The 23,606-nt window shown below is 44.1% G+C and overlaps 3 protein-coding genes across 3 annotated transcripts in view; 1 reads left to right on the top strand and 2 right to left on the bottom strand.

Moving 5' to 3' along the window:
* Nucleotides 1-23,606, bottom strand: part of LOC146975210 (stonustoxin subunit beta-like) — a gene marked incomplete at its 5' end in the record, with an annotated part of 195,007 nt that overhangs the window by 30,616 nt on the left and 140,785 nt on the right. The window lies entirely within an intron of this gene.
* Nucleotides 1-23,606, bottom strand: part of LOC146975212 (protein NLRC3-like) — a 347,620-nt gene that overhangs the window by 201,792 nt on the left and 122,222 nt on the right. The window lies entirely within an intron of this gene.
* Nucleotides 6,439-17,377, top strand: LOC146975220 (protein NLRC3-like). Its single transcript, XM_085794577.1, has 10 exons — nucleotides 6,439-6,443; nucleotides 8,339-8,452; nucleotides 9,202-9,315; nucleotides 9,501-9,579; nucleotides 9,740-9,968; nucleotides 10,122-11,916; nucleotides 12,032-12,205; nucleotides 12,297-12,470; nucleotides 15,360-15,406; nucleotides 15,559-17,377. The coding sequence occupies exons 1-10, from the start codon at nucleotides 6,439-6,441 to the stop codon at nucleotides 16,143-16,145; spliced, it is 3,318 nt and encodes a 1,105-aa protein (XP_085650703.1). The 3' UTR covers nucleotides 16,146-17,377.

Raw genomic sequence — 23,606 nt, 5'->3', positions numbered from 1 at the left:
AAGAAAAGCTTCAAATCAAACTTTAAACCCTAAAGAATCAAAGGGCCACTGCTGCACCATGGGTCGTGGTGTAGACAGCTGAGAGAAACATCATGACCATGCAAAGTCCAGTTTTAACTACAAATGTGGTTATTAGCCAGGCTCTACTGTGCTCCTCAGGGATGGGTTAAATGCAGAGAAAGAATTTCACTGTACTAGCTGTATATGTGACTAATAAAGTACCTTTAAATAATAAACTAACAGAATCTGATCGGAGTTAAATCAAATAAATCAATTCAGGAAAATCAGATCTAAACTAAATATTAAAGTAAACAACACTAAATACAAACAATGAATAAATAAACAGCTGCAACAGTTTGTGTTTGTTGACGTGTGTTTACTACTGCTGGCTGTCCATCAAACCTCCCTCATGGATAATAACCTGTAGTGACATCATCATCATCATCTTCATCATCACTGTTACTTTAATGTTTTCCTCCACATGATGTTGAAGCTGAAATGACAGTGACAGTAGTGACAACTCCCTCCCACCGTAGCCCCACATATTTATTCTCTGGTGCCCCGACGTGGAGAAATGAAATAAAAACACAAAGAACAAACAGGAAAACAAACGACAAACTCACTGAACACTAACAACATCTGATCAGGATCAAATCAATCAATCAATTCAGGATCATCAAATCTAAACTCAACACTAAACACGACCAATAAACATGTGACATCATCAGACTGATCATCAAGCCAGTCTGCAGCTCCATCCAGCTTCTCTCTGCATCCTCAGCTCAGAAACCGTCACTAGAGAGAGTCGAGTCCTGCAGCGTCCTGGAGGAAACTGGAGATGAGTTCAGACACAGAGTCACTGACAAGCGGCGGACTGGAGATCGATATTATCATCAATGTTTTAACTCTTTATGGTTCAGTAGTAGAAATAAACAGCAGTAAAAACACCAGTCTCTCTAGAGGCTTTTACAGCTGACTTGAAGATACAGGTGTGTGAACACCTCTTCTTTCTGTTTCATGGTTGTTTTATAGGAACTTTTTTAATGCAATGAAATTATTATTATTTTGCCTACAACATGCTTTCAGACAAAAATAGGGCACAAAAAACAGTGACCTTGTACAATATAATCATACCAAAAACATGCTCATTACTGTTTATATTTTCTATTATTTTATTACAGTTAACAAGCCGATGTCAGTACAGTGTATATGTATAAGGGGGTGAAGAGGTTAAAATAGAATGATGCCAGAAGATTGAACAGGTTACACAATATAGTACGCAAGAGAAGAAAACAAAAATTATTAAGATAAAGTCATTTCAAAACCATGGAAATGGCTTTCATGTTTTCAGATTGATGTATTGTTTGATTTCCCTTTCGAAAAGGCCAAAACATGGAATTTAATTAGTGAATTTGAAGGCAGGTTGTACCGGCTGAACACCGCAGCAGACCGGCTGCTGCCTCTGTGAGGAGCCGCTGCTCCGACCCGGCTGCTCACAGGTGGCTCTGCACTTCTCAAAACATTGGAGCAAACTTCCAAACAGGGTCATTTGGATAAACTGATCACAGACTGGGAATCTTTCTCGCATGAAAAAATATTAAAACTTTATAAACTGACACATAAACAGTGGTACAACATCTTTAAGCTGCTGTACCACTGTCGCTGTCCGCCAGTGACGTCGCTCTCCTGCGCCGTTTGGGATTGCCAATTCATTTTGATTTATGGAACACAGTTTGGGGGGCGAGCATGAAAACTGTTTGTTTTTTCTTTTTAATTACATCATAAAATGTGCAACCTAAAGAAGAAAATGAAAACAGTTTGGATTATTTCTTATTAGTTTCATTTATGTGTCAAATATTTGCAGCTATGACCTTGAAATGAAAAAGGCTTTTTGCTAATGCATTTTAATTTTCAAATTTGACATTTCAAATTGAATTTTGGTACCTTTTTGCTGGAGGATGTAATTAAATCTTAAATGCCCTTTTCTTTATTATTTTCATTAAAGGGACAGTATGGGACATTTACCCCCATCTAGCGGTGCGGTTGCATGTCGGCACGTATTCTTGCTGTTGCGTTTACGTAAACTCGGGCAGAAGTCAGAAAAACAACACACGCTGCATGTATCAGGATAAACAAGCCTCTATGTAAACAAACGGTCCGCCAGCACGAGGCAAAACAATACAGGCGTGACAATATGTTGTCATGGCGATGTCGTATTGTTTACCTGACCCACGTTTTACCGGCTTTCTCTCGTCGAGTAAAATAACATCCAGTCGGTTTGCCGACCGCGTCACTCACGGCGTCATTCAGGTGTCTGACTGCACCTGAAGGCAACACCAGTGCCTCCGTCCTTCCTCACACTAGCTACACGGTGGTGACAGTTTTAACAGGCGCTGTCTGGAAAACTTTCTCCCCGAGCCGAGAAGCTCCGGCGGCCCGAGTTTGTGGTTACTGACGGCCACGGTGACACTGAACGTAAAACATGGCGATTCAACATGGCAGAGAAGGTTCGGTGAACCCCCCCCTGTATGTTTGTAACGACTTGTAACATCTCATTCTAAGGTACGAGAAAGCGCTCGTTTGTATGCGGCCGCGATTCCACTTCAGTGAAATACGTATTCATGAAAGCGATATTTGATTTTTGTCAATAAAAAGCCAATAAAGTCCCATACTGTCCCTTTAAGTCACAGAATGAGCAGTCTTGAAGAAGAAAATTAAAATGCAGTTTGGATTATTGATTATTCATTTTATTTATGAGTCATAAAATGCAGCTAGGGTAAGTGTACCTATTAAGCCCACGTACCAAATAAGCCCACTTGTGAGTCAAATAAAAAAAAAACTACATCACCATTTTTGCTGGTTCATGGTTCTTCCAATGAAGCAGCTTGTTACATAAATTATACTTTTTATTCTAAGCAAATCAGATTTGTCAATCTTGAGTTATCGAAGCATATGTGTGACATGTGCCTGCTGCTCCCGAAGAAGTTGCAAAAAAACTTCAGTGATTTTGATGCCCTGAAAAAACAATATTTATTCCATATTTCTACTCCGACTTTAGCTAAGTACTCATTTGTTACCAAAATTTAAGAGATTAGTGCTTTAAATAAAACATGTGTTAGAATTTTACTAGAATTAGAAATAGTTTTTCTTTTGAATTCAAAATATGCATTTTAGCATGCTAGCAAACAGCCCACATGCTGCATCTATGCAGCCACTGCATAGCATTGTTCATTGCCATGACATAAAGCATGATAAACATGGATAGTTTACATTTTTGTATGCAGAATATCCTATTGTATTGTTAAATTGATAATACATATGAATATTTATCTTTATTTATTTTTTAATTAACATTTTTACCAAGTGGGCTTAAAGGGGACAGTATCAAAAAAATCACACCATTTAGGGCAGATGTAAATGAGTATAGCTAATTACTTAAATACATGATCAATTAATACTTTTCATGTTATGTTAGTGCAGCTTATATAGATTCATGTCATGTAGTTGTTTTTAAATGTCATGTGTGTAGAATAAAAATATTCTGATTTTTACCCAGTAATTCACTGATGTTCCCTTTAAGCCCACCTGCTCCCATTAAGCCCACTGGCTGTGTTTCAATGGAGAGTTTCTTCCTTTTGACTTTTGAACCATTTTCCTGCCTAAGTTTGACCTCACCTAATCAATCAGCTTCATAATTCAGATAATTAAATACCCAAATTTAAATATTAGTGATATTGCATCGGCCAATTCATTCATTTTATTAATTGTTTCTATTTAAGCTATGTTTTTATGTTTAAAAAGTTATTTGTTTAGTTGTAAATACTGAAATTGATTCATTTATTATCCTTAAAATAGTATTGAACCAGGAAACTGTCTTTCTCTCAGTCATTGGGTCTTCAGAAATCTAGATAAAAACACATTCAACCAGCTGGCTGGACCAGAAAATTTGGCCAAATGTAAATGCCAATTGTATAATGTAGGATAGAGATACAGACAAAATGACAACAGATATTGAAAGCCTAAGTACTGAAGAGTAATTTCCATTCTAATTTTTATTTTGTTCATGAATAGTTTTTTGGCTACATTCCAAAGAAGACATGTTGTAAGTTTAGCTTTTTCTGTGTTGACAACACAGAAAATAGGCCGATCATGCCTATTTCAAATGCCATTTACAGGGCAGAGGAGAGGAGTGGAGACAAAATGAAAATAGCTATTGAGAGCTAAGAGATTACATATTTTAATAGAATAAGTTTGGATTTTTAAGATTTTTAAATATATATATGTATTTATCAACAAATCATGAAGTGGGCTTATTTGGAACACCCATGGGCTTAAAGGGTACATTAAGTACTAGAGGTAAGATCTTAAGCCCGAGCCCGAGCCCGAGGTCGGGTATAAAATGTCAATCATTACGTTCGGGTCGGGTCAGGCCGGGCTTCTCTCTCGCTGACTTTTTTTTTTTTTTTTTTTTTTTTAATATATGTTTATAGAAATGTATAAACGATGTGTGGAGATACTAAACTGAGGAATACTTGTTATAAAATAAATAATTAGGGAAAAAAAAAAACAGAGAGGGCGCTGTAAGGTAATTGCTATTTAACTAAACAGGACAGGATGCTGAACTTCGTCAGATGGAGTTAGAACGGGCAGACAGAGAGAGGAGGGACAGGGAAGTGAGAAGCTGAAGTTGGACCACAGCTGTAACGCCGTCCTCTCCCTCTCTCCCTCTCTCTCTCTCTCTGCAGCACCGTCCTCGGAGGTGATGCGCGCTGTCTGTGTGTGTGTTTGTCGGTCTGATCTTCCACCATGGACTCTGCTATAGGAACCAACATCAGGAACCAATGTCAATTTGATGTTTACAATCGAGCAATTATAGAGCAGCACAAATCTCAGCGGCATCGCAGGGTAATCGTGGTGGAGCGCAATCGTAGAACGACGTGCAATTAGTGGGGGTCTGAGACTGATCTGAGACGTAGGACTGAAGAGGGAAGCTCGTGCAGTTTGAGATGTGAACAGACGAATAGTCTTGCAGTGTAAGCCCAAGATCTTAAGCCCAAGTCTGTCTATTATCCACCCCGTCATTGCTCTTCTTTGTCTCTCTGCGCGCTCTCTCTCTCTCTGCGCTCTCTCTCTCTCTCTCTCTCTCTCTCTCTTAAAGTGCCGCGATAGAGTCTCTGAGTCCTCACAAATAAAATATGAAATTTCGGGTTTGGTTCGGGCTCGGGCCTGCAAATCAAGTTAATTGCTCGGGTTCGGGTCGGGTCGGGCTTTAATCCCGCGGGCCTGGGTCGGGTCGGGCTGGATTTTTTAGGCCCGATCTTACCTCTATTAAGTACCCATTAAGCCCATGCCAGATTTTTGGTATATTTTGACAAATTAAACAATAAAAACATTAAAAATTGGTATAAATGAATGATTGACACTTCAAATTAGACATTAGACTATCATTTGAACTAAAATGTTTTCGCTTAAATTGGGGTGGTATATATTAAAAATGGCTGAAAAGCAGATTTGGTGGGCTTAATAGGTACACTTACCCTATATTTTGAAAATGAAAAAGGATTTCTGTTAATCCATTTTAATTTGACACATTTGCTTTGATACAAGCAGTGAACAGTCACATTTAACATTTCGATTTCGGGATTTAACATTTTGATTTAGGTTTAACATTTGGACTCAACATTTATATTTATATATTTCAGTTCACAAATATTGTTGTAAATGTGCTAAAAAGTTTTTTGTTAACAAGAGCCGCTTTTTTCTTTTAAGGCTGCGTCTATAGAATAAATGCTTTATGGGCCACAGGGGATAGTTTGTTGCCACTGGGAGTCAGAGGGGCAACACTGCCCAGCGTCCGTCTCCAGGAATAACAACACCGATCTGGGCTCATGTTACAGGAATAACAACCCCCCCCCCCCTGCCACCACTTGAAGTTAAATTTAACTTTGACCCAGCGGTTGTGTCGCAGTTTATTTCCTCGTGTGAAGGTACAGTAAGGAACAGTTTTTTAATGTTTTCCTTGTCAATGTCTGTCATTACCAGAGTTCAACTTGTTGTTGTGTTGTTGTTGTGTTATTATAATGTTACTGTAGCTGAGTCAGAGCTGTAACTGTCAAGTCTGGACCGACAGAACCGTGTCCTCCATGTTTGTGAGGCTGTTCAACACTGATCAGCTCATGTTGCTATCACGGTCGTCCTGAGGCTTTATTGGTGACTGACAGTGTTGGAACCGTGTTCAGCCTCAGATTCTTCAAAGTGACTGAGTAGGGGAGACCGGGGATGGATGTTACATGGGTAAACACTTAGAGTCTGGGGTTAGTGGTAACAACACTCACAACAACAATGAAGAATGTTACAACCAACTGCGACACAAACTTGAATTGTATTTATGTTTTCTTTGAATTTCAGTAGCCTAGGTCTCGATAGACAATGATGAAGATGGGGTACAGGGCTTAGGTTAGGATCAGACTATGGCTGACAGTAACTAGGACACACATCTCACTCCTTGTGTTTGAGACTCAACCATGCCTTTTCTGTTTGTGTTGTACAGTTAACAGTTAAAGCAGAAGTAAGCGATCCGGTGGTTTTGGCTAATGCTGCGTTCCAGGTAGGCTTTTGAAATCGTAAATTACAGATTCAAGTCACAACTTACAACTTTGTAGCGTTCCAGGCAACCCACACGTGTTTTTCCGACCTGTTTTACCTGTGAAAGTCACTATAACGGCCACTCGTAACTTCTGACCTGTGAACTCGTACCAGATCAAACTGGTTACAACTTCACAGGTCGGAAAAACACGAGTTACGAGTTGCCTTGAACGCACCATAACAGTCCTCGTCCCTACGTCGCCAAAAAACAGCCCTGCAAAAAAACAAACAAAGCAACCCCTCCTTGTGAGGAAACTGCCACTACAGCCTACTGAGGGACACAACTGCTCCAATCACCCGCTCCCCGCAGCCACACAGAGTTAACTTAGCCACCATTCTCCTTGAATGCAGGTCACCAGAAAAAACCACCCAGCATTACACTACACTCACAAAACCAAGCCACTGTGATCCTCCCAACTTCACTGCCACACGTGCCATGCCCTGACACTCCCAAGTTCAAAATTGGACGAGCCCCCACTTGTTATGCCCAGCTCGTTCAAGAGCATAACTAGGAGGGAGGACCACACAGCGACCAGGTCAATTAAACATAAATTTATTAACAAAACACAAGGTTAAGGGTAGATCAATAGTCAATAATCATAAAGTAACAAAAAGCTAACAGAACACAATCAAACAAAGCAACACTGAGGTGCCTGGGTGGCACCAGCCATCCAGGATGGAGGAAGAGGCCGCCATCTTGGAAAGGCCTCCTCTTTATAGACCCAGCTGCAGGTGGAGTTGATCCCCCTGACGAGGTAGGCGGGACACAGACAGAGAACCTACAGAGGGGAGATGAGACAAAGAGACGCAGCAGCAACACAACATGGCCGAGGGCCATAACACTACTCAGTCTCACATTTTGAATGCACTGGTTTAAAAGAGCTGCAAGATTCAGGCAGAAATGACAAAAATGTTACAACCATCCCTGGTCTCCCCTACAATTAAATACTAAAAAGAAAATAGACGAAAATAAGTGTCAGTGGCAGCTGGAGAGTGTTTTTCTCTCTTTGAATTTCCAGTGTGAGTGAAATGAGTGAATGTTGTGATAGTGGAGCTGTGAGGTGAAATAAGTCTTGGCCCAGTTGTTGTGTGTGTAATAATCAGCTGTAGCTTGTTTGATCCAGTGGTTTTCTACAGGGACGCTGTCCACACAGAGACTGTGTCACATCAACTCAGTGGATCTCAGTCCTTGTGTGTGTCAGTGGATGGAAACAGTGGTCCATGGATCATGTTGCTGGGCTGCAGCTTCATGACGCCATCTAGTGGACTGATAGTAGAAGTACAGCAGCTGATGGCAGCTTCCTCTTCCTCACTGCTGTGTGACTGCAGTCAACTGACACTGATATGAAGCAGAGAAGAAGAGCCAATCAGTGGAGGAGCAGCTGGAGACATGATGGACATGTGAGCTGCTGTGCAGATGAATGATGTGTGTTTCCTCTGCAGGTGAAGCTACAAAGTGTGTGTGAGCTGATGTGGATGTGAGCTCAGCAGCATGGATCAGTGTGAGGACAGAGAGGAGGGAGCCCCTCCCTCTAAAACCAAGAGCCAGACCACAGGTCAAAGGTCAGAGTTTAAAACAGTCAGAAAGACTTTTCTCTCTAAAAGTCAGTTGTTGTGTTTATTAAAAGATTGAATTTATTTTTCTTCAGTTTTTCTCCAACATGCACATTTATCAGTTGTGTTGTTGTTTCAGGATCCAGCAGCAGATACCAGACTCTCCTGAACCCAGCTGTCTGTCTTTAAAGAGCAACGACTCAAGAGACTGGCTCATTGACTTTAAAGGAGGACGTGGATCAGCTGATCAGATGTAAGAGACAAAACTACATTTAAAAGTTTTTGACTTTCTGTTGAACGTTCTTCCTGTGGAGTCACATTTCAATGATTCTCATTAAAAACTGAGTTATAACTCAGACACACGTTCAGTGAATGACTTACAGCATCCCATGCGTCTTTTTTTCTGTTATTGCATCCACTGCTGACGCTGCTAAATATAACAGCTGCTTTTTGTTCACTTCCTGCAGCAGTCGCTCCACTTCAGCACTAAAGTTCTTCTTATGTTTGGAGTCCGACGCTCCCTTTAGATTTTTGTTTGGGCATTTTAACTTTCTTTCTCAACTCACCTTCTCTGGCATTCTTGATTGAACAAGACGTTCATGAATCTGACATAGAGTTTGCATGTTCCCCCCGTGCATGTGTGGGTTCTCTCCAGCTTCCTCCCACAGACCAAAGACATGCAGGTTAACGGGTGACTCTAAATTGCCCATAGGTGTGAATGTGTGTGTGTATGTTGGCCCTGTGATAGACTGGTGACCTGTCCAGGGTGAACCCCGCCTCCTGCCCAAAGTCAGCTGAGAAAGGCTCCAGCTCACCCTCCACCCTAGTGAGGATGAGCTGTATAGAAGATGAATTAACTTAAAGAGATATTGGTGAATGAGGCCCATTGTTACAACATGTAGGAAAAGGAACTCATTCACATTTGTAACCCTTAAAATAACTTTGCAGAGAATTCTTTTGAAAACCTAAAACTGTTAAACATGAGTTGTGTTGTTGTTTCAGGATCCAGCAGCAGAGACCAGACTCTCCTGAACCCAGCTGTCTGTCTTTAAAGAGCAACGACTCAAGAGACTGGCTCATTGACTTTAAAGGAGGACGTGGATCAGCTGATCAGATGTAAGCTGTAACTGACAGTCAAACTCAGGTTATTGTAGAAAAGAACCAGTTTGTATGACATGTTGTTGAACCAGGTCTGAAACCAAAGTGTCTCTGTCTGTTGTGAACGTCCTCAGGGGACATATAAAGTCCATCTTGTATTATCTCTCTGTCCTGATGTTGACTTGACACTGATTCCTCCACAGAGTGGACCAGGAGAGCTCAGAGGTTCCCAGTGGTCAGTCTGCCCAGCAGCATCAAACACACCTGGACTCCATATTTATGGTGAGGACATGTCCAACAGCTGCTGTTACATCTGTTGTGTTCACCATCATCTCCATGCTGCACTTTGACACCAGTGGATTGTCAGTCTGTCCAACATGGATCTGATGTTTGGCTCCATGGTTTTAGTTTGATGCTGTCACTCATAGAGTTTCTGTTCCAGCTGCTGGAGGAGAACATGGTCACTTTTGTCAAGAACGAGCTGAAGAAGATCCACAAGGCTCTGAGTCCAGATTACCCAGAATGCTCAGGGAGTCAGAGGGAGGATGAGGAGGTGTTGGATGGTGAGGATGAAGAGCAGAGGAGGAGCAGCAGAGAGGCGTTAGTGAAGATCACAGTGAACTTCCTGAGGAGGATGAAGCAGGAGGAGCTGGCTGAGCGTCTGCAGAGGAGTAAGAGGATTTCTCTAAAGATTCAATATGATGGACAAATGAGATGTTCACTGACATCAACACATGGAGGAAAACATGTTCATATAGTCGTTATTTAGAGAAATTAAAGTGTTATATTTTCTTTATGAATTTTACTATGTTTTGTTTATTCAGGAACTCCTGGTCCAGTTTGTGGACATAAACTCAAATCTGTCCTGAAGAAGAAGTTCCAGTGTGTGTTTGAGGGGATCTCTAAAGCAGGAAACCCAACCCTTCTGAACCAGATCTACACAGAGCTCTACATCACAGAGGGAGGGGCTGGAGGGGTCAATGATGAACATGAGGTCAGACAGATTGAAACAGCGTCCAGGAAACCAGAAACAACCATCAGACAAGAAGACATCTTTAAAGCCCCACCTGGAAGAGACCAACCAATCAGAACAGTGATGACAAAGGGAGTGGCTGGCATTGGGAAAACAGTCTTAACACAGAAGTTCACTCTGGACTGGGCTGAAGACAAAACCAACCAGGACATACACTTCACATTTCCCTTCACCTTCAGAGAGCTGAATGTGCTGAAAGAGAAAAAGTTGAGCTTGGTGGAACTTGTTCATCACTTCTTCTCTGAAACCAAAGAAGCAGGAATCTGCAGGTTTGATCAGTTCCAGGTCGTCTTCATCTTTGACGGTCTGGACGAGTGTCGACTTCCTCTGGACTTCCACAACACTGAGATCCTGACTGATGTGACAGAGTCCACCTCAGTCAACGTGCTGCTGACCAACCTCATCTGGGGGAACCTGCTTCCCTCTGCTCGCCTCTGGATAACCACACGACCTGCAGCAGCCAATCAGATCCCTCCTTACTGTGTTGACATGGTGACAGAGGTCAGAGGGTTCACTGGCCCACAGAAGGAGGAGTACTTCAGGAAGAGGTTCAGAGATGAGCAGCAGACCAGAAAGATCATCTCCCACATCAAGACATCACGAAGCCTCCACATCATGTGCCACATCCCAGTCTTCTGCTGGATCACTGCTACAGTTCTGGAGGAGCTGTTGAAGACCAGAGAGGGAGGAGAGCTGCCCAAGACCCTGACTGAGATGTACATCCACTTCCTGGTGGTTCATCTAAAACTGAAGAAGGTCAAGTATGATGGAGGAGCTGAGACAGATCCACACTGGAGTCCACAGAGCAGGAAGATGGTTGAGTCTCTAGGAAAAATGGCTTTTGAGCAGCTGCAGAAAGGAAACCTGATCTTCTATGAATCAGACCTGACAGAGTGTGGCATCGATATCAGAGCAGCCTCAGTGTACTCAGGAGTGTTCACACAGATCTTTAAAGAGGAGGGAGGCCTGTACCAGGACAAGGTGTTCTGCTTCGTCCATCTGAGTGTTCAGGAGTTTCTGGCTGCTCTTCATGTCCATCTGACCTTCATCAACTCTGGACTCAACCTGATGTCAAAACAACAAACAACCTCCAAGAAGACTGAAACAACAGCAGTCAAATCTGCAGAGACAAACTTCTACCAGAGTGCTGTGGACGAGGCCTTACAGAGTCCAAATGGACACCTGGACTTGTTTCTCCGCTTCCTCCTGGGTCTTTCACTGGAGACCAATCAGAATCTCCTACGAGGTCTCATGACACAGACAGGAAGTGACTCACGGTCCAATCAGGAAACAGTCCTGTACATCAAGAAGAAGATTGTAGAGACTCCCTCTGCAGAGAGAAGCATCAACCTGTTCCACTGTCTGAATGAACTGAATGATCATTCTCTAGTGGAGGAGATCCAACAGTCCCTGAGATCAGGACGTCTCTCCACAGATAAACTGTCTCCTGCTCAGTGGTCGGCTCTGGTCTTCATCTTACTGTCATCAGAAGAAGATCTGGATGTGTTTGACCTGAAAAAATACTCTGCTTCAGAGGAGGCTCTTCTGAGGCTGCTGCCAGTGGTCAAAGCCTCCAACAAAGCTCTGTAAGTGTAGAGATAGTTGGATTTATTCATCATTATCTAAAAAACTCTTCTGTCTTTTCAACAGGACAGATAATAAGTAGCTTTTTTCTTTAATTCCTCATGATCATCTCTTCAGACTGAGCAGCTGTACCCTCTCAGAGAGAAGCTGTGAAGCTCTGTCCTCAGTCCTCAGCTCCCAGTCCTCTAGTCTGAGACACCTGGACCTGAGTAACAACAACCTGCAGGACTCGGGAGTGAAGCTGCTGTCTGGTGGACTGGAGAGTCCACACTGTAGACTGGAGACTCTCAGGTGAGGATCCATCCAGCTGTTTATCTGATGCCACTTGAACACAGCAGCAGGTGTTGACAGAGGGTTCATGTGTGTTGTTGTGTGTGTTTAGTCTGTCAGGATGTCTGGTCACAGAGGAAGGCTGTGCTTCTCTGGCCTCAGCTCTGAGCTCCAACCCCTCCCATCTGAGAGAGCTGGACCTGAGCTACAACCACCCAGGAGCCTCAGGAGTGAAGCTGCTGTCTGCTGGACTGGAGGATCCAGACTGGAGACTGGACTCTCTCAGGTATGGAGAGGCTGCTGCAGCCACACACACTGTCTGATAGAGGAGGAGGAGCTGGGACATTTTATATGGCCCCATTCACACCTGGTCACACCTGGTCTTAACATCTGTCTCAGGTGATCCATGCACTGATGACATCAGATCCCATCACTCAGACCATATCCAGAGGTGGTGTAGGCCACAGTGCAGCTCCGCCCACTCCACTGACGTCCTCTGTCTCAGTCTGACTCGTCCCAACACAGTTTATACTGAAGCCAAAATCTCAGAGTGTTTCAAACATGAGCTGTGCAGCTTTCATCAGTCACAGCGATGAACTACTGGGATCAGGAGTTTCTCCTCATGATGACTTCAGTGTCTCATCATGACTCACTGTGTCATATTCAGGAGAAGAGATTTCAGTGATGAAAGCAGCTGTTGGCAGCTGTGCTCTGAGTCTCTCCAGATGTTTGGATCAGACTTTATTTCAGTGTGTATCAGGAAACATTTCAGCTGCAGCTGGTTGAACTGCCCCTGAACCAACAGAGTGTTTGACCTGAACAGTCCCAGAGACTGTAGACACATGTTGAGTGTGGACACACTAATAACAACACAGCAACAAGAATCAAAGCATGTCCACTGCTCAGAGACATTCGTCTCCCAGCGTCTCCAACCAAGGAGGAAATAAGAGACAGAAACCAGGCGGCACCATCAGGTCTCCGTCTGGTCAGTTATTGATGATCAATAATCAGCTCAGTCTCTCTGAGATCCTGATCTTGTCCTGATGAGATGTGTTGTTGTGTTGAGGAGACAGTAAATCACAGTGTGACATCCAGATGTCCTCACTGTCCAGAGGCCTGGAGCTGTCAATCAGAAGAAAGTGAGTGTAGTGAACAGTGTAATCATCGTGGCTGAATGTGTGTGTGATCAAACAGCTGTTTTCAGACTGTGTGTGTGCTGACTCCAGATCAGATGAAGCCACGAAGTGGCTCCTTAATGAAAGTCTCCAGCAGCTGGAGCTTCACTTCCTGTCTGAGGTTTGATGGAGCTCAGGACTGGTCCTGAGGACGGCTGCTTTATTCCACAGTCAGTGTGTTGCAGCTGATCTGTGTGAAGAGCAGAGAAGAACAGAGTCATTGATCATGAGATCCTGATCCGTCCTGTCACTGTGATCAGATGGTTTCTATTAGAGCTCCTTCATCCACTCACTGCTGCTGTGGCTCCTGTGGAAACCTGCTCACAGCCTCATTCTTCAGCTTCCTGTGGAGTTTTCTTCAGACAAACACAAGTTGTGTTCACACTCAGTGTTTCTCACTAAACTCACTGGGTCTCATTCATGAAACGTGAGCAGCACGGATTTGTGTGTAAACCCTGAGCAGCGCAAATTTATGTGGATTTCCGCATTCATTAGTCTTTTAGTAGTGCTGATTTTTTCGTAGCTACTCACAAAATCTACACCTGCTCCGGACTGTGTGTAGCGCTTGTGTAAATGTAGGAATGCAAATAAATACTGCTTGTTACTGTTGAAAATTACAATTGTAATACGTATTACTCTCTCTCATGTTCAAAATATGCCGACGCCTTTGAAACACGTAATTTAAACATGACAAACAATTAGAAATATTTGGAGAGAGATACATTTTAGGGATCGGACACGCAGGAACACGTCAAGGCTCCATCTAATGATGATAATAATCTGATATAAAACCGGAAAAAAAATTTTGTGTTGCTACAGTATACGCTCGGTGGGCACACACTTCACCCTGCGCAGTAGCGCAGTCAGCACCGGTTTGGGTGGAGCTGTGACAGATGGCTGATGCTTCTGTAACAATATAACCTGCCTATATAACTTCATGTGTTGATCCAACCATGCTCCTCTACAGCTGAGGCTGTGAAGAACCTCCCCTTCCCGTCGCTGCTGTAGCTCTGTAGTTGTGTTTTTTTTTTTTTTATGTTTCATATCGAACTATTCTGGCTTTACTTCTTAAACGGTTCTTTAATAAACCAAGGATACTTAATTCACTAAATCTGTTTCTTCCCTCCAGCCTTTGACCTGTCCCAGTCACACCACTACTAACAGAAGAGAATTAGCCTAAATATTTTTTCTGGACTCCACTTCACCCAAAATGACTTCGATCCGCAATCTTTCTCTTTTTTTTCTCTCTCCCTCTTTCCCTGATTGCGTCATGGCCGCAGGTGAACAGGATGCACCTACCTCCTAATATGGTGGTCAGGATCTCCTTATATGGCTATTCATGTATGGAGATCCATGCTAATTGCTGATCACCAGGGGCGTGTTGTTAGTTTACGATGGGTTGGCATTCATCATCTTACACACGTGTTTACGATCAAATCTGAGTTTCCCGCACCGTTCATGAATCCGGAGTAGAGTTTTAGTAGAGTGAGCTTTTATGTGCAAATCTACACACAGATTTACTCACGTTTCATGAATGAGACCCACTGTGTGTTTCACTGAGCTCTAACAAACGTGTTGATTGTGTTCCCTTCCTCATCAAACACTGAAACCATCCACTGTTCACAGCTGCACTCTTCTTCGTTCCTGGTGCATTGTGGGATATCTGGGCTGGTCAGCTCCACCTGTTGTGTCTTCATCTTCTTTGCTGTGACGTGTGTTTGTGCAGCTTGAGAGTCAGAGAGTGAAAGTGTGTGTCTCACACTGCAGTGACATCAGATGGAGAAAAGACATGATGAAGTGTTTCCTCCTGGTCTCCTCCTGCTCTGTATCATCACTAGATAAAGACTCCAGCTCCTTCTTCTCTGTGCTCAGTGTTCATCCAGACATACCAGCCTCCATGTGAACACAGTGATAAAACAGTGTGTGTGTGAGAGCCATGTAATGTCCATGTGTGCATGCTGACAGAGAAGGTGCTGCTCTGACCCCCCTCCTCCTTTCAGGGTGGAGCCTGCTGGAGTCCCATGGTTGACACCAGGTCTGAGGAAGTGTAAGTCTGTTTTTACTTTGATTCATGGAAACAAAGCAGCACATTCAACCATCTTCACACTGTCACATCACTGACCTCATGAGTCTTCATCAAACTGTCAATAACTGATCACATGATCAATAACTGCAGCTGTGTCTTGTTCTCTCCATCAGATTCCTGTCCACTCACAATCGACACAAACACAGTGAACACAAAGATCAAACTGTCTGACAACAACAGGAAGGTGACACGTGTGAAGGAGGATCAGTCATATCCTGATCATCCAGACAGATTTGACTGTCGTCAGCTGCTGTGTTCAACTGGTCTGACTGGTCGCTGCTACTGGGAGGTCGAGTGCAGAGGAGACGTTTCTATATCAGTGAGTTACAGAGGAATCAGAAGGAAAGGAAACAGTGATGACTGTTGGTTTGGACTGAACGATCAGTCCTGGAGTCTGAGCTGCTATGATGATGGTTGTTACAGTGTCTGTCACAATAACAGAGAGACACGTATCACCTCCTCCTCCTCCTCCTCCTCCTCCTCCTCCTCCCCCTCCTCCTCCTCCTCCTCCTCCTCCTCCTCCTCCTCCTCTGTCTCTAACAGAGTAGCAGTGTATGTGGACTGTCCTGCTGGCTCTCTGTCCTTCTACAGAGTCTCCTCTGACTCACTGGTCCACATCTACACCTTCAACACCACCTTCACTCAACCTCTGTATCCTGGGTTTGCACTTGGTACTGGTTCCTGGTTGAGTCTGTGTTGAGTGAATCAGAGTCTCCTCCTGTCACAGAAACCTTCTCACTGTTGAAGAGACAGTTCAGTCTCTACATGTCTGTCTCTGTCTCTCACTCACGTTTTCACATTCATGGATTAAATCAGTTGATTTTTAAAACTCTTCTCAGTGATTCTTGTAAACGTCTTCCTCTTCCTTTAAAGATGGAAGCGTCGATTATTACTGGAAAAAAAACATGGTGACTTTTACTCAGCTGCTGATGAAGGACGAGGCCTAATATCACCAAGCTAAAAGTCTCTGAGCCGCCAGTGTGTGTTTTTGAGACGAAAGACGGACGTAAATGTTAGTGGTAGGGCTGTGATCACCTCTAAATTTCATATTGTGGCTTCACACGATTAAGCAACGGCTCCGTCAAAAATAAAACGACGCTGCTGAGACGAGCCGCGGTGCGCCCGGTACTTGTGATTAGAGCGGCAGAGTGCTGTGTGTAGTGATCAGCTCCGGTGGCTGCACCGCGGTCAGACGGGGTCAGACGTCTGACGTGGTCAGACGTTCAAAATGCATGACATTTCTGCTTATTGTGCGTGTAATCTGTCAATTAAAATCAAAAAGTATCTGCCTGCAATGCTGCTGCATCCCATCCTTGTGTGTTCACGCCCACCACCTGGCATGTAGCGCACATTCTGCTCAACACACCTGCTGTCACTCAACCAAAAGATATATGGACGTATTTTAAATATAATCCAGCAGAAAAAAAACTGAATGCACTACTGACTAAAACTAATAAGTATTTTAATCCAAAAGACTAAGACTAAATCTAAAATGCCTGCCAAAAACAACACTGCGTTGTATGGACGCTGAATAGAATGAATTACATGTGATTTCTTTTTCTTTGCGTTTCCACTGAATCTAATAAAACAACGTGAATCAGTTTTATATGTGATGTGCATATTTCCTGCTGATGTAGAGCAGCACAAAAACCATCAGCTACTAATCCTGCCAGCCAATGATTTTTCTGTTACCATGACGCTGAGTTCATTATTAAACTATAAATAATCTGATGTGATCATGATGTTTGTAAACGTATCTTCACTTTGATCATTAATATTACCTAACTGCTGTCTCTTGGAAACTGGAGTCAATTAACACTCAGGACTTCATTTCCGTTTATTAGCGATCATTGATTGGTTGATTGGTTCATGGATTGTCTGGGATTTGATTGGCTGTGCATGTTCCTACACTACATGGTTGTATGATTTGAATCTGACACAATAAAATATAAAACAAACATGAATGTTTCTTATTTGCCTCGTCTGACTGCAGCAGGCTACAGATAAAAGACATGAGACTTTTTATTGATCCCACGTGTTGCAACAGTAGCATAGAGATACAGGACAAGTAAAGAAGGAAGGAATAAAAACACAAAGACTTCACTATAAAAATATATATATATATATAACAAAAATATGAACTGTTATGTAAATACATATTTAAATAGAGAAAAAACTATACATACATGTTGCAGAGTGTGGGTGGGTATGAATACAAGTAAATGTACACCTTGTATAAACTGAGCCAGGTAAAACACACAAGGATAAATTATGCAGAAGAGAAATAAACTTTATAAACACGAGCAGGTGAGGTAATGGAGAGTAATGTAACAAGAGTCATATAGATCTATACTCAGCCTGATGTATTGAATCATATTCTCAAATCAAATGAACTTTGCCCTGCAGGGGAAATTCGTCTTGGGCCAGTAGCGCAGGAAAAACAGCTGCTGTGTTCATACATAGGCTACTGTCAGGGTTAAGGGAAGCAGGACCCAAATGCAGACAGCCACGATACCAGTCTCAGTTGCACAAAAGGGGTTTATTTTACTCACTATCCACAGGGAAACACAAGGAACATGAAAGCAGGAGGACAAACGACAATGAACCAACAAGGACAAAGGGAGACACTGAGGTTAAATACATGAAGGAACGAGACACAGGAGCAAGGAGCAAGACCAGGGGACATGATTAGGGATGGGTACCGAAATTCGGTACTTTTTTGGTACCGACCGAATTCCCACCAAAGTACCGAGTATCGATTCACATTAAGTCAATTGGTACCACATTTCGGTACCTGAACGCACCTTCGCCGTGCGTCAGCGAGAGTGCAGTCTGCATGAGCACCGCACACTCGCGCCCGCCCCCCTCCTCTCTCTCTCTCTATCTCTCTCTCTCTCTCTCTGAAATGAGAGGCGGAGAAGCGGTAGCGCCAGTCCGTCGTTTTAAATCACTACCTGAAAAACAGCCGTCCGTAATTTAACATGAAGAACGGACTGTTGTGACAATCCGTACCGAAGCGGTCCGGTCCCGAGTCTTCTCATCACAGCGGCGCCATTCAAGTCATTGTCATGTAATGAGAGCACATCTAAACAAGGATGAAGTCTCCCTGCACTCTCCTCTCGTCAAAACGTGAAGTCCACATGTTGCAGAGTTTGCACTGCAGTTTCAGTTGTTCTTTTTATTTGACAAAGTTTCATACAGAGCTTTCTGATGGCTGTAGGAGTCTCTCCATGTTTCTAATTTTCCCACAGTAAAAACGGAAATTTTTTCAGACAAGAGGACAGTTTTTCATTGAATGACTATTCCATTATATGAAAATCATTGCCCATCCCTAAAACATAAAATACTCTTTATAGTACAGCGGCTAAGCATGAAAATTGTGCACTTTTTGAAAGAAACATGAAACTTCTACCATAGTTAGTTTATGCCATGAGGTTTATTTTAAGATCGGGAGGGAAGTCAGATTTGACCTCTGAGGCCCGGGAGAGGTCAAATCCAAGATGGCCGCCAATAATATTCAAAAATGCCTATCGCTGGAACCAAACATGGTAGAAAAACACTTAAGGTGTCATTTCCCACTAATGTTTGGGTGCCCATTCTGTTGGTGATACCTTTGAGACCAATAGAATTCAAAAAAATGCATTTAGATCAATGTGGAGGTCAAATAATGCAGACATAGGGAGGTGAACAGTGCAAAAAGGTAGTTTATTTCCAAAATAATAGCCTAAGTGTAGGTGTAAAGGTGCAAATCTGCAATTTAATAATACTGTCGCCCTCCTCTTTCCGCGGAGAGAGGGGTGGTGTCCGACGCTGTGTGGAAGCATTGCGAAGGCCCATGGAGGGGAGTTGACACAATGTGCTTTCGCCCAGTACTCTGAATTAGAGTTCTCAATTTCAACCCAAACCCGAGTAAGGCTGATGGGTCGGGTTGGTTTGGCACGAGATGCTGTGTATATCTCCAAAAAACCACAATGTTTTTGTGGCCGAAATTGAATCAGTTTCACCCACTGATAAGGTGCTGCTGCGTCACCAGCACCATCTGCTCTTGCTGCAAAGAAAGCATTTCACTTTTTTAGTTTAGTTTTCTTTTTTTTTGTTGGGCTGGGCTGGGTTTGGCCAGACAACTAATGCTGGTGTATCGAGCTCTGTCGGGTCCGGGCTTAAAACCCACGGGCCGAGTCAGGTCGGGTTGTAATTTTCAGGCCCGTTGAGAACTCTACTTTGAATGTCAAAGTGAAGAAATTTAATGAAGTGCAGGTAAACGGAGGGAGTAACTATTGGCACTTTTCCACTACACAGTCACGGCACGGCTCAGTAAAGGTGCTTTTCCATTACAGCTGAGTTCTCTAGTTCCTCCTCAGCAGGGGTGGGGGGATTGCAAGGCCACACTGTTTCTCTCTCTATTTTCGATCTTCTCGTCAGCTCCAAACTCACTTGTCTGTTCCTCGATTACGGACCACAGCGTGGTTTTCCACACAGCATCATTTAAGGAGTAACAACGGTCTCGGTACAGATGAATTCTCATGTCGGACATCGCGCTCACGACTCTTCCAGTGACAACGCTCTGCCCAATCAGTGGAAGGCAGTCGGCTGACGTCACGTTTTAGGTATGGCCGTTCCAGGATTGAGGACTACGGCCCTCTCCAGGAGCCAAGCTGGTCCTCAAAGGGATGAGGGACGGCCGCAAGGGTGGCTGGTGCCCTGAGGGGACCTCTACACGACGCTGGCTGGCCCTCTATAACGGGAACCCTGCCTGGCTGCATCCCACCGGCTGGCGGTCAGCTGGGGGCAGTTTGGGCTCGTAATGATTATAGAAGGTGGCGGACCAGCTGCTGATGCAGAAATGGGTCCGTATGGGCTGTATCATGTCGTAGTACTCACGATGGCGCCTGACGTGCAGGTAAACACGGAAAGCCGTATGACCCAGTAGCCAAATGCCTCGTCATCGAATTAGTGACACACATGAATGGATGAACGAGATTCCCACTGTCCCTACCTACTATCTAGCGAAACCCCCTGACAACCGGGTTTTGATTACAGCGAGTAGAGCCATTGGTGACAGGGTTGGCGCGTGGCCGGATGGTTGTCCGCCGGTCCTCTCCAATCTCGCACCGCATGTTTGTGGAGAACCTGGTGCTAAATCACTTGCAGACGACCTGATTCTGGGTCAGGGTTTTGTACGTAGCAGAGCAGCTCCCTCGCTGCGATTTCTTGAAAGTCAGCCCATGATCCAAGCTTTTGTCGGTCTGAGGGTGTGGGCCCCCAGTTGGCAGTCCCCCTCATCCCTCACCAGTGGACCAGGGGCACGGTGGCAGCCCTCAGTCAGGCAAGGATAGAGGAGGAGGAGCACCAAGTGGACCGGAGCCTGAGAGCCAGGGAGAGAGTAACAAGCGGCTGTGGTGTACTAGTGCCACGAACAGAGCCGAGAGACAGTGTCTCTTTAACTCATTGGCTGCCATTGATGTCTATAGACATGTTGTTTCTGTTGTATATTAACTTCAAAGTCACTGTTCTGCTTGACATGTTTCTTTCCACAAAAAGCTTGTTTTCTCAGTGTTCTGGTCAAAAACAGGTGTTTTTGGCGAAACCAGCCAATGTTCTACTGCCGTTTACTAAAGAATGGAAAAAGGTAGAAACAAACTTTTTTTCCTAATGAAAGAAGAGAGTCTATTCTTTCTCTTGGTAGTTTTGGTGTTTACATGTTTACATAAACACAATATTCTGTGGGTCTTGAAAGATCTGTAAAAAATGCTCTAAAACGGCTGGCAGTATGCAGCTCTCTGCTCTGAAAATGGCTGGCAGCCAATGAGTTAATAATGAACCAGTTAAAAAAAAAGAACTTATTATGATAATGATTATTATTATTGGCACTATTATCATCATTATTAACATCATCATCACTGTTAGGCTATTATTTTGGAAATAAACTACCTTTTTGCACCGTTCACCTCCCTATGTCTGCATTATTTGACCTCCACATTGATCTAAATGCATTTTCTTGAATTCTATTGGTCTCAAAGGTATCACCAACAGAATGGGCACCCAAAAGGTAGTGGGAAATGACACCTTAAGTGTTTTTCTACTGTGTTTGGTTCCAGCGATAGGCATTTTTGAATATTATTGGCGGCCATCTTGGATTTGACCTCTTCCGGGCCTCAGAGGTCAAATCTGACTTCCCTCCCGATCTTAAAATAAACCTCATGGTATAAACTAACTATGGTAGAAGTTTCATGTTTCTTTCAAAAAGTGCACAATTCCCCTTGATTTGAGGGCTTAACCGCTGTACTATTAAAGGCTGAGGAGTTGTGATGTTGTTAAGAGGTAAATATTAAAATTTTAGACATTTTGATTTTATTTTATTTTTTTTAATTACCACACACACAAAAAGTACCGAAAACAGGTACCGATTGGTACCGATATCGGTTCCCAGGTACCGAGTATCGATACCGTATCAATTCAAATGCGAAAGGTACCCATCCCTAGACATGGGATGACCTCGGGCCGACAGCCCGGGGGCCGAGCAGAGGGGCGTAGGGATTCTGGGGGAAGGCTGTGAGGTCGGGCAGAGTCTGGGGGTCTGCCCGAAGGCCGGGCAGAAGTGTGACACCGCTGCTTACGGGACTGGAGACCAGGAGGGAGGCCGACCGCCCATGGACGCCCCAAAGGAAGGTGAGCCGCCCCCTGATGACCCAGGGGGAGGCCGACCGCCCACTGACGACCTGGGACGGAGTTGGGCTGGGTGGCCAGCTGGTCACTGGAATCAGGAGCCAGACGGGCTTCCTGCTGGACACTGGAATCAAGAGCCGGACACTCGGCCGGCTGGACACTGCAGCTCTGGAGGTGGAGCTGGAGGACGCTGCAGCTCAGAAGGTGGCGCTGGGGAAAGCCGCAGCTCCGGACGTGGCACCAGGGGACACTGCAGCTCTGAAGAGGGCGCCAGGGGAAGCTGCAGCGCTGGAGTTGGCCGAACTGCCGACGAGGCACGGGGAGCAGGAGTCGGCTGGACCACCGATTGCCTCACCACAGGTAGGGGACATTGAGGCTGCGACCCAGCCGGAGGGGAACTTGAAGGCTGCGGCCCAGCCAGAGGGGGACCCTTAAAAGATGTTAAACAGTGAAGGCTCCATGGCAACGTGACCTCACTTCACATGTTTAACAGACGAGCTAAATGACACTCAGCTGTCGGGAATCTATCCCACTGAACACTGCGTCGCTGCAAACGTGTCAGAAGCGCTCAGTGGCTTTGAAAACACTCCACTTCCCATGATGCATCATGGCTGCGCTGCCTGTGTTCCTGCTGCCACTAACTCACATTGTAAATGAGACCAACAAGCCACAGTCAGTGAGAACAACTTTATTTAAAAATATCAAACATTACTAAATCACATTTCAGTCTGAACAGTTTTTACACTGATATGAATATAGAGAAGTTACACAATGTCCCTTTAATGTTGTTTTAGATGCAATAATTTACAGGCTCTGTTAGTTTCAGGGACCAATATGTTCAATAGGATTATTTCAATACGTTTTCAATAAACATTGAACCAATCCAACCCTCGACATGTACTAATTTTTTAAATTTTGGCACACCATGTATTTGGGTTTGAAACCCCTGTATTAGAGACAGTGGGCCGGATTTACTAAGATCTCAGATAGTGGACGCTATATTGTTTGCGCCCGCTATAATATTGCGAGTTTGGTTAGTGCACGCAAAACAGGTGATCTACTAAGAGTAACCCGCTAAATGAAAACACGTGCAAACCACAATATGTAAATGAGGGTTTTGCGCGTGTAATCGTTTCCGCCATGGAGAGAGTGGACAGAGAGCTGGACGGACGAAGGGACAGAATGACATTTGATCCGATGCAGACAATGACAGCATGTGTGTTCATCTCTCTCGCGCTCTGTTTAGATAAATAAACACAAATCGCTACAGGGCCCAACTCGTCATATAGTGACGAACAGGCAGCAGCTGCAGCGACAATCACACACCTGTAATGTGTGTGTGTGTGTGTGTGTGTGTGTGTGTGTGTGTGTGTGTGTGTGTGTGTGTGTGTGTGTGCCGCCCATGATCGAGTGGATTAATAGAGAGCTCAGGTGGGACACACGGATCTAAACGCTCTGACCACTGACCAGAGGGATTAAAGACGGGTGAAGGCAG

The sequence above is a fragment of the Trachurus japonicus genome, chromosome 13, assembly GCF_045865225.1.
Source record: "Trachurus japonicus isolate A0001 chromosome 13, Traja_1.0".
Classification (NCBI taxonomy): Eukaryota; Metazoa; Chordata; class Actinopteri; order Carangiformes; family Carangidae; genus Trachurus; species Trachurus japonicus.
The sequence above is the reverse complement of the archived record's forward strand: the minus strand, read 5'-3'. Positions and strand labels throughout refer to the sequence as shown.